The following is a 12,437-nucleotide window of genomic DNA, read 5'->3' as shown; positions in this document are numbered from 1 at the left end:
GGCTATAAGACACAAATACCAAAATCATTTATACATATTTTACCTTCATTACATTGATAATGCTCAAATTGGTATTTTGGGTATTTTCCACAATGCTTTAACAATATGAATATTAATAAACTAATCTTGAAAGCTTCAAATCAGTGTGTTCCATTTTCCCGGTATTTGTTCATTTAGTTCCCATCCTGTTTCCATCTTCTTGGTGCTAGCCAATACCTAGGGTTAGTTTATTAACTGAGATAATTACAAACCTTGAAGGCGTCTAAACGATTTAAAATAGATAATCAATGCAGCCACTGTGAAATGGATAGTGGGCAATGTGCATACATGAGCCATCAAATTAAAATCGTGCTGTCTCAACTGCCTGTGATATGGCTACATTATTTTTCCCCAGAAAAAGATCCCAAAAAGAACACAGACAACATCCATGTAAGGAAAAAGAATGATCACAAAGTAATATTTTCCAGGGTTTAAGTTTTCTGGAGATTTTCTGTAGTTTCGGAATCTTCTCTTTTGTCGGAAGATTGATCAGAAAATCGGTAGTTCTCCATAAAAATTGTTAGAAGTGGATTAGCCATCAAAATGATGCCTAAAAACTTGAGCCGCTCGCGTGTTCAATCATTTATTGCTTTGTTTTCTGTAAGTCCGAAATAGGCCCCAAGCCAAACTGTTTCCATTGATGATGTAGCTAGCGCGCGCGCTTGTGCTCCGTCTGCTGCTTCGTGCTCATCAAAAATGATACAATGAGTTAGTTCTAAAAAGAGAAACAAGCGTATTATAGTGAAACGAAGATCTTCGGATAGAGTAACTACATCAGCCTGATTTTTGTTATTGTTTTTTCACGTTGTACAAATATGGAGGAGGAAATAAAGTGTGCAGTATGTAAACAGTTCTTTACAAATCCTGTTTTACTTCCGTGTTATCACGCCATTTGTTTAGGATGTGCAATACAACATCAACAAACTGTCCAAAATCTGGAGGCTTCGGACAGTATAGACAACGTGGACGCAGACAAGTTGTCGGTCTTAAGTGAAACTGATAGTGGTGTAGTTTGCAGCAGTCGACCATGCAGTTACATAGGTTCACTCGGTTATCAAGCGCAGTCACCACCCTCCAATTCACTTTGCTTTTCTTTACCATGTCCAGTGTGCAAAAAAGCAACTTTTTTCGATGAACAAGGGGCAAAAAATCTTCCCTCGTTTAACTTGATGAAAAGGATTGTAGAAAAATATTGTGAGTCAAGAGATATCGGCTCAAAGTGTGAATTATGTGAATCAGTTGCACGTGATGCCACAATTTTTTGCGATCAATGCCAAGTATTCTATTGTGATGCATGTAAAGTGAAATGTCACCCAATGCGTGGACCTCTCCTAAAGCATTCCTTGATAAGTCCACACCAAGGTCGAATATTACTTAAAAATAGACAGGCTCAAAAGGCCAAGAGTTGTGAGAGTGGGCGCTGTTTTGACCACCCTAATGAACTTTTGTCACATTACTGTCTTTTGTGTCGTTATCCCCTTTGTGGTTTTTGTGTGGAAGAACAAAGACATGGAAGTCATGATATTCAACCTCTGAGTTCGATATGCAAGGCATCCAAGGCAAGCTTTTTTTTACTTAACCCATTCTATTAAGGCTTCCAGTCGAATTCTATGACAAGCCAAGTAGCATGACAGAGCACTGATTTATTAACCCAATCATAACCCCCATACGCCTATTTGAAAAATTTGCTGGGTGAAAATGAGGTTGGTTTCACTTATAGGATAAAAATCCGAAAATTCACAGCAGCAACATATCGAACAATTTTTTTTTGTTTTGGAAGGGGACTGAAATATATATATAGCCTATATATATATACATAATACAAATTGCTGTATTTTTATCGATTGGGGTATTGTTCAATTATTAACATATTTCGAAACCAATTTTCTGTAAGAACAAAGACATGGAAGTCACCAGGGGCGTAGTTTGGAAGTGGGAAGTTGCCTCCCCCCAATAATGCGAAAAGAAAAAATTTTTATATATCCTGTGCCCCTTGACTATCTGGATATGGACCCCTTTTGCCCCCCTCCCTATAAAAATGCTAGAGAGTCGCCCCCGGAAGTCACGATATTCAACCTCTGAGTTCGAACCTCTGAGGGAGAAGGAGGGACTAGAATTTTACCCGTAGGGTACTATCTCATAGGGAATTTTGACTATCTCGGAAAGGGGTTAGGTTAGGAAAAGTAAACTTTCAGGGATGGATCTAAAGGCTAAAGTACGTCCGGGAAGGTATTTTGAAATACCCACCTCCACTCCTTCTCCTTCTAGAGGGCCCTGAAATTTGCCTACATGACAGGTCTACTTACTGAAATTTTGACAAAACAACATTTTACCTTAATTTTCAGTTACCAGTTGCCTTTTCTCTGCCTTTAGTTCTGAAAATGCAATTCCTGTTATTTGAGTAGAATTTAATCGCGGCCTACCCCCCCCCTAATTGGACCTGACATAGCCCCAGACTGAGGCTTTAGCCAGAATTTTTGTTGGTGTGGGTACCAAAAGAAATTTTGTTAGTGGGGGGGGGGGGGGTCGGTAAAGGTTTTTTACCTACGTTTTTGAGTCCTGTTTATGAGTCAGAGAAATATTTTGAAGGGGGGAATCCAGCCTGGTAAGCTCGTATTATCTAGATACACCCTGGCCCTAGGCCTAGGCTATATACAAAATTTGGTGCTTATGTATTATACCAGACACACTCAAGAAGTGAAGTTAGGTTAATCATAATGAAATATATTCAGCGAAACTTCTTACATTCAGCAATCTACTCGACTCTGTGGTATAATACACAAGTACAGAAAATTCTGTTGGTTTTGTCCTTTCGCCAGCGCCATATACAGGATTACTTGTCTCTTTTTAGGAGTCAGACAAACGTTTCGGGGTGGAGGTTCAAACACCCTATCAGGTCTTGTAATATTTTTATTTTTACTTATTTCTTACTGTTTCCCATCAGTAGTCGGCTCGTGATGCCAATGAAAGCTAATTGAAAAAGAAAACAGCAAAACATCAGATAAAGGGACCCTATCTAGTGCCCTAAGGGGTTGCTATTCCATATAGGTTAATTAAACGACTTCCTAAGGTGCCAGAGCTCAAGGCAAGTCTGGGTGATGGGCTGGGGGTGATCTTATTTACCGATTTGACCATGTAATGGAAATAGGACAAATATATTTTTGAGAAAAGAAAAATAATGCAAAAGACTTTAACAGGAATATAAATACACTTTGTTTTACACTGTATGTAAATCATACAATAAGGGACTGAATCCCTTGGGTTTCCCTAGAAAACCCTGATTTAATACTGGTGCTTTTTTTCTGATAATGGGGTGCTGATCTGTAGATTTTCTTTGTAGCTCCACATTCTGTTGAATATACTAGGACTTTATTTAGCCTAATAAACAAAAAAAAAAAAAAAAAAAACAAACAACAAAACAAACAGGTATTAAACAATAAAACTGATAGAGATAGTTGGGATGGGGGGGATGCATATGAAGAACGAAAAACTAAATTTGACTATTAAGGTGAAATTTGAATTAAAATTACAAATTTGAATATTTTGGGAACAAGGGTGTATCCATAATTTTTGTTCGGGTGGGGGGGCTGATAACCAAAACTTAAAAAACTATCAAAAATTTGTTTACATGGATCTTCGTTACGTTGTTACGAGCCGGAAAAGAATTGGAAATCAAACCCTGATCCTCCCCCTGCTGGATACGGTCTTTTTTGGTGGCAATTTTCTTGCATTTTCTTTGCAAAAAGCAGGTAAAAGAGATAAGTGATTAAAAGAAAACATTTTTACCAATAAATCTGCACAAATCAGCCTTTTTACGATTTTAAAGATCTTTAAATGTTCTTTTATTTCTAAGGTGGTACATATAATACATCGTGTAGCTGAGTTCTGGAGGCACGACCCGACAGTATAGTTGGTATCAATATATCAGTTAAACTTAATTGGTCTCCATATTAACGATACACAACCAAAAAATGATTTGGGATCATTTTCTCTTAAGTTAAGCAGACTCACGCAGATGAGACGGTACTGGTTTAAAGTTGTGAGCCTGTATTAATATTAAGTTAAAAAAAACAACAAGTTTTTTCAACTGAAAGTATGGGGCAACATTAAAACTTATAACGAACAGAAATTATTACGCATATGAAGTGGGTTGCACCTCCTCAACACCTCGCTCTTTACGGTAAAGTTTCTTAATACTTTAAAAAAAAACTTCTTATTGTTCTAATTAGACGGCCCTTGTGGTTCAAGAGTCATTCTTATAGGATTGGGACAAAATTCAAACTTTAGCGCAAATAGCGAGGTGGGGAGGAGGGGGCAAACCCCTTCATATACTTAACAATTTCTGTCCGTTTTAAGTTTTAATGTTGCTCCTTACTTTCAGTTGGAAAAAAACTTTTTATTATTTAATTTCTTGTCGTTTATTAAATAATGCCAGGAAATCTGGCCCCACCTCCACGGAGAAACCCCCTTCTCACGGAAATATCCTCTAGACAAATCCCGGTGAAAATTTATCCCGGACAATTACTCTTAACCACCCCCCGCGCGTAAAATTGAGAAGGAAAAAAGAAAGCAAGACATTAAAAACAATTCTGTATAAGAATTCGGAAAATTTCCCGCAGTATATAATTTCCCCTGACATGTTCAATCTCTGGAAACTTCCCTCCCCATGTAAAATTTCCCGTGGAAAAAACCCCAGCGGAAAATTTGTCCCCTACACCCGAAAATGTATGCATGCAACCCAATAACAAATACTATGCCTAAACAATGGGCAAATTTTTATAACTTTAAGACCTTTCCCCTCGGACTGGGGGGAGGTGTATGTTATACCCGAAGGTATAATTATTGGGCCTTTCAACTATGATAAACAAAATGGCTATCTCAAAATTTTGAACGGACGATTTTGGGGAAAAAGAGGTCTGGGGAGGGCGCCTAGTCGCCCACCAAATTTTTTGGTCACTTAGAAAGGGCACTAGAACTTTTAAGTTCCGTTTGAATGAGCCCTCTTCTGATATTCTAGGACCATTGGTTCGATACGATCACCCCCGGGGAAAACAACAAACAAACACAAAATAAACACACATCCGTGATCTTTCTTCTGGCGAAAAATACCAAGTCCACATTTTTTCAGATAGGAACTTGAAACCTGTACAGTAGAGTTCTCTGATACACTGAATCTGTTGGTGTGATTTTGATTAAGATCACTTGACTTTTAGGGGGCGTTTTCTCCTTTTTTGTAAATCAGGAAAATTTTCTCAGGCTCGTAACCTTTGAATGGTAAGGCCATTTGAAATTTATATATTTGAAATCAGGATAAAAAGCCAATTCTTTTGATATATCCATTAATATAAAATCATGTTTTTTAGAGTTTCGGTTACTATTGAGCCGAGTCCCTCCTTACTTACAATTCGTTATCACGAACTGTTTCATAGGTTAGCAATTACAGCTTCTTTTGTCGAAACGCAAAAGATTATGTCCATATCAAACAAGAGTTGTATTAGATAAAACAGTACTGTTTGACTGTCTACCCCTTCATATTTGGGATGAAGGGATAGGACCACCAGAAAACAAAGAATTGCCTATGGATCAGTTTTGGATTAAAGAACCGGAAATCTAAATTTAGAGACGAAGTATTATGCCTAGGTTAAAGATATTTTTAGTTTGGAACTTTGTTTAGGCTTGATTTAGGGACTTGTTTTCCAACTTTGTTTAGGCTTGATTTAGGGACTTGTTTTCCTATTCAAATGACGTGTCCACCAATAAAAATAGAAGTGGCTTGTGAAAGAAAATAGATTATCTCAGATGCGTATTACTCTTGCCTAAATGTAGTTAAAGATTTGAGGAGATGGTCCATGTTCTTGCAGAGTACCAGTGGCTTTCTCGTGTAAGTAATTTTAAAGTAATTTTTTGAGGGTTATGTGCTTGAATTCCTCGGGATCTTGCAGACGACTAAAAAAACGGCAGTCGCTCAGGTCATTCTAATTTAGTTGTTATTCTTAGGGAGGTGGGGAGAAAAGAAAGAATTTTCATGCTATTTATCTTGTGATATGTCATTTGTAATGAATATTGTTGAATACTGTATTGTATGGTCTTGTTTGACCTGTAATAAACGGTAATTACGTATTATACCGGTCACACACGAGAAGTGAAGTTAGGTTAACCACAATGAGATATACCAAAATCTGATGAAAATATAAGGCTTTAGTAGCAAAATTACGGAAACTACAACATAGAATTATGGAAAGCAGACCGCCCAGAACGCATTATATGAGCTACCTAACCTAACCAAACACAACCAAATCAAATCTATATAAGGTTTGATTAGATATACCTGCATAGTAGTTTATTTCACTTAGTCTAAGCTAAGTGTACCTGAATGCAGACAGAAAAACCGGTTTCAAAATAGATTAGACAGATCAAACTTCTTGAGTGTCTTCGGGATAACTCGTAAGTACCTAATGAACTAATCATTATACAAGAAGGATATTTGACGGTTAACGGAAACACATTCAAAAATTACACTTAGGTTAAATCTCAGAAATCTGTTTCATGGCTACAAAAACAAGGGATGGATGATACACTGCATTGGACCTGTATAATTTGGGCTATATATTTGCTCATTAGGGGTGGGGGTTGATTAGGCTTGGTTAGTTTTCTATAATTTTGCTCCTAAAGTATCATATTTTATTATCTTTCGTTAGGATTAACCCAACTTCAGTTTTTGGGTGTTTTTCCTATACCCGACAAGTACTCGAGAAGTTGTAGTTTGCGCTATAACTAGACACTTATTAATGCCATGCACTGTCCATGTATATTTTTTGTAACAAAGCTAAACTAAGTTCCTGATCACTACAGCTTGACGAAAGGAAACTACATTTTCAAAGGAAAGATGAAACTTTTTAGACTGTTTATTGCCGTGATTTTTTAGGATTCCCAAAGATCTTTATAAGAAAGCTATGCCTTTTTAAGCTATTTGGTGCCATTTGTATTGGCTTCTTTTTGCTGATTTGTCGTCCGCGTGTATTATTTTTAAATTTGGCACGCGTTCCTTCCAAAAATTGCATAGCTGCTTTTCATTCAAAACTAAATTCCCGATCTTTCCTAATTGTTAAGGCTAAACACGGTTAAGTAAGCTACCGTTTAACCAATTCCATCGATAAGATTTATTTCCAATGTTTTTAGTACTTTAAAACTAAGTACATTTAAATGAATATTAAATTTAGAATGCAGTTGAATTTGCTTTCTTGTATTTAAAATATCACTGAACGAAAGATCTAAGGGATCATCGAGAAAAAACTACTGGTAAATGATGCAAAAAAATATAAGACTGAGGGGCGGGGGGCTAAAAAAAAAATCTTGAAATTTCAGGATGGGGTGCACAGATGTCAACACCTTATTGCTCTAACTTTCATTTCAAAAACTATGAACCTTAAAGAATTGAGGAGTCCTTGATTTGTAATGTGACATATTGACTTCAATTTACCCCGCCCCAGAAAAGACAACAAACAAACAAGACAAAAAAAATACCATGGTTAGTAGAGGATAGAGGGAGTAAAATCAAAATTAAGAAGTATCATACTTCATTGTGAATAAAACCTGTTCAAAGTGAAATGATCCATTAATCGCTTTTGACAGATAAGTCATGATGATGACCCGGCTATCAAACTCATGGGTCTAGCACCGAAGTGATAAGACATCAGAATCCATAAGGATTCGTGTTACTAGACACACTATTTTATGCATCAAGTTATTCAAACAAATAGACAATGATGATAAGAACTATTGAAAATTCTAATTTGTACTTCGAGGGTTGTCTGTAATCATGCCTAATCACAGGCTGGCGCCAATCGAAGCTTCACTATAGAAGTTGCCGCTGCGATAGTCATATTCAGAGATAGATCTACAGAGGTCCTGCTGCGGTACTTGCCCTGTCAACTTTTAACTTCCTCGCCACCAGGATGCCCTTATATTTGTTCCTTACAACTTTCCTGACATCTACCTTTTGATTAAGATAAGAGACGGCAAGTTCGAGAAGGATTTTAATCATCTACATTTTTATTCATTTCCTTTTTTACAGTGTTTACAAAATGATAGTCAGTGTGGTTTGAACGCTGAAGCTAAACAAATCGAAACATTTATGATTCATTTCACTATTAGTTTATCAAACAGGGGAGGGGGTTCAAAGCTCTGTTTTAGCCAAACTCCTGCAGGAACATTTAATGTGTACAACTAAAGACCCAAACTGTGCTCATGGCCCCTCCAACTTCTCTTCCTGTGAACTTCTTTTTACCATAAAAATAGACACTCACCTTTTTCGAAGCGGAATTGGGTAATGATTTCCTATCTGTACGATTTGAGACATAAAGGTGCACCCTTAACACCGCCAAACCCCCTATTACTCTCCAGCCTGCCAGTGGAATGAACAAAACCTATTTGAATATTTTGGCTGTATATCTAAGGGTCGTCTTCAGCAAAGAAAATAATAAACAATAAATTTGGGGATTAAATTAGGGCAAAAGTAATATCACAGCTTCATCATGCGTTTGACTGCCAGGATGCCAGCCAATATTGTTCTCGCACAAAATCAAATGGTGTTTTTTTTATAGTTGTAATATAGTGATCAGTGAGTATCATTGATACTGATGCTATTGGGTATGTATTATTTTTATGATACCAATAGAATTGGAGTGTACAACTCCGTCCATAAAGTAACAGCAGCAATCTGCATACAATATACTTCTTTTCTTTGAAATACTGTTTTTTTTTTTGAAAAAAAAAACGGTACATTAAAATTATGGAGTGTGATATTTATGGCTAGTAAATGGCTTGCCATTGAATTAGATTACATTATTAATTGTGATTCAGAAAACTATTAATATTTCTAACTGCAAGCCATACTAATTGCGTGATGCATCATTGCGTTTTATTGAAAACTATATGTATCCTGTTGAATACTATACTTTTGTTTTTCAAAACATCGACGAAAAATAAATATAGAGTCATTATATAATCACTATCATTAAAACTATATGAATCTTGAATATTATACTTATGTTTTTCAAAACATCGACGAAAAATAAATATAGAATCACTATCACTAAAACTATATGTATGTTGTCGAATACTATTGTTTGTCAAGACATCGGTTAAAAATAAATATGAAATCACTATATAATCGCTATCACTTAACCTCAAATACAGAAGAGAGAATAATGAGGACTTTTTTCCCAAGACAGTGAATCCCAAGACTTCAGCAAATAAATAAACAATAATACACTTACAATAAAAAGTTTTTGGTTAAAAATCCAGTTTTTAAAATGGATGAAAGGTTAAAAATTTCTAATAATCTAATTCAATGGCAAGCCATTTCAGCAACTATAAAAAAACACCATTTGATTTTCTGTGAGAACAATATTGGCTGGCATCCTGGCAGTCAAACGCATTATGAAGCTGTGATATTAGTTTTGCCCTAATTTAATCCCCAAAATAAAGAGAGAATTGCTGCTACATTGTAATTTGGCTGTTTTAGGCGACTAATGTTTCACGTTACAGCTTTCCCATTACCTGCTGTGACTGTATGCGCACCTTGATAGCTACCAGCCCTTTAAGATTCTTTCAACTGACCAATAAATAGTTTTGAGAGAATTTGGCTGTTTGTGTGAGATTTGGACAAATAGTCACTTTCAGTTGAACAGAAGTAGAGTAAGTAAAAACTTGTTCAACTGGACGAAGAATAACAGCGACTTAAAAGTAAATTTTCACACATTGAGACTGAAAATGTTTGAGTTTCAAATATTGAAACTCAATGAGCTTTTAGTTTGAACAAGTTTTAAAAAGTTTTAGTTTGAACAAGTTTTGGTTCCTGTGGGGTCGAGTTACTAACAGTTCATTACAACGAACTGTTTGATCAATGTTGAAACAAAGGTGCTTGTTAGAATAGTAATAAACACATAACAACCGAGTGTAAAAAAAAACAAACAAGTCTGAAAATAATGTAAAACTTTACAAGAAAACAATCTGTAAATAATAACCGAATTTTTATTTTTGGCTAAAATATACAATTTTTATGAATCATGTTTTGGGGTCGCTTCTGTTTTAATCAACTAATCCCTGAATTTTAATAGAATCTATAGCTTAATTTTGTCTCATTAAGATGGGCAGAAGGGAGGGGCCGCAATTTTTACGCTAAGAAAATTATATTTAAAAAACGTTTTGAATGGCAAATCCAATTCTACCATTTTTTTTTTTAAATTCTATTATTTTTGTCTCAGGATTAGCCTTCATACAGGGTTAATAATTGCTCAAGCATTAGAAGTTGTGGAGATAGACCTACGTATTTAAAAAACTCCAATACACCTAATTTGACGAGAATATCCGTACCATTAAATATCACTCACCTACTTAACTTTCCAAGACGTAAAAAAAAAAAAAAAATCCTAGACTGCAGTTAAACCACTCAATCATGCCTGGATGGCTGCCAAAAATATTGCAGGAGGGAGGGCACCAGAGTATCAATGGTGAGGAGTGGAATACATTTAAAGATGAAACGTTATATGCAAAATAAGATTCTCAAGGGAAAAAGAAAAGTACTTATTTTTAATTACCAAATAAAGCAAAATTCAACAAATTTTTAAATGGTTAAGATTCCTAGCAAAAAGATCAATCCCTTAAATCGGCACTTATGCATTATTGGCCTACCACCAACTCCCAAGAAGTGAAGTTAGGTTAATTTTAATATAAAATACCAAAACATATTGAAAATATAATATTTTAGAAACAAATTTGGACTATATATTTGCACATTTTTTGGGTTGGTAGGGGGGGGGGGTGACGCAACCTAAACTAACCTAACCCCACCCCCTAATGTGCTAATATATAGCCCAAATTATATAATTCTAATGCATCCTGTCACCTTGTTTTCCATTGTCCTGTCACCTGTCCGCCACTTGTTTTCCATTGAGCGTAAGCTAATTGTTTCTTAATACAGACAGATAAAACCGGTTTTTTCTCGAGTTTTACACAGCATAAACTTGAGTGTTGGTGTTATAATACATAAGTACCCTTTAATCTATCACGCATTCAATTATGATGTATTTTACACTAATATATTATGCCCAGAAACCTTGAGTAAAAAAAATAAGACTCAAACTAAATTGCAGAAAATAAAAGAAAAAGGCATCACCTTAAAGGGTCCATTTAATTTCTTAGTAAAATGACGGTTGTATTTTGAAACAGCATAAAAAAAGGTCTCGAGTGGTATTTTCATCTAACTTATAACTCGACAATGAAAAGATATCCGAATTTATGACAAAATTACCCCCCCCCCTCTGCATAGGTACCATGCTACCCTTCTTTCATTTTAGAATAATTTTCAATCTAACTCTATTATTTTTCCAGACCTTTGAAAATTTAACAGAATAGAAGAAACAAAATTTAAACTCACGGTGCAGCTGTGTAAAATAACCGTCTTTGTATTGATGCTCATAATTCTTTACCGCGAGTCACAAGAGTATCTTTGATGATATTGTATAGTCTTGTAAATCATTATGTTTTTCCTAGCATAGGAAGAAAGGTAGGTAATACAATGATCTATGTCTTGTTCTGATGTGTAATCACACAGTTCGTGGTAACGAACTGTACTAAGGAGCGACCCGGCTCAATAGTAACCGAAACTCTAAAAAATGGAATCTTGATACCAATAGTTACATCGAAAGAATCGTACTTTAATGCTGATTTTAAATATATAGGTTTCATCAAGATTATTCTTACCCATCAAAAGTTAAGAGCCTGAGAAAATTTGCCTCATTTTAGAAAATAGAGGAAAACATCCCCTAAAAGTCATAAAATCTTAACGAAAATCACACCGTCAGATTCCGCGTATCAGAGAACCTTATTGTAGAAGTTTAAAGCTCCTATCAACAAAAATGTTGAATTTTGAATTTTTTGCCAGAAGACAGATCACGGATGCGTGTTTATTTTATTTATTTTTTTCCCCAGGGGTGATCGTATCGACTCAGTGCTCCTAGAATGTCGCGAGAGGGCTCATTCTAACGGAAATCAAAAGTTCTAATGCCCTTTTTAAGTGACCAAAAAAATTGGAGGGCACCTAGGCCCCCTCCCACACTCATTTTCCCCCCAAAGTCATCGAATCAAAATTCTGAGGCAGCCATTTTAGTCACCATAGTCGAATGACCTAATAACTATGTCTTTGGGGACGACTTACTCCCCCGCAGTCCCCGTGGGAGAGGCTGCAAGTTACAAACTTTGACCTGTGTTTACATATAGTAATGGTTACTGGGAAGTGTACAGACGTTTTCAGGGGTTTTTTTTTGGTTTAGGGGGGAGAGTTGAGGGGGGTGGGGTTACGTGTTAGGATATTTCCATGCATGAGCTTCTCACGG

The 12,437-nt window shown here is 35.9% G+C and overlaps 1 protein-coding gene across 2 annotated transcripts in view; it reads left to right on the top strand.

The window, feature by feature from the left end:
* Positions 1-737: 737 nt before the first annotated feature.
* Positions 738-12,437, top strand: part of LOC136028874 (E3 ubiquitin-protein ligase TRIM9-like) — a 162,156-nt gene continuing 150,456 nt past the window's right edge. For both annotated transcript variants that reach the window (XM_065706821.1, XM_065706831.1), the window contains exon 1: positions 738-1,598. In XM_065706821.1, coding sequence (XP_065562893.1) covers positions 855-1,598 — 744 coding nt within the window. In that variant the 5' untranslated portion in view covers positions 738-854. The remainder of the gene's footprint in view (positions 1,599-12,437) is intronic.

The sequence above is a fragment of the Artemia franciscana genome, chromosome 1 (assembly GCF_032884065.1).
Source record: "Artemia franciscana chromosome 1, ASM3288406v1, whole genome shotgun sequence".
Taxonomy (NCBI): Eukaryota; Metazoa; Arthropoda; class Branchiopoda; order Anostraca; family Artemiidae; genus Artemia; species Artemia franciscana.
The sequence above is the reverse complement of the archived record's forward strand: the minus strand, read 5'-3'. Positions and strand labels throughout refer to the sequence as shown.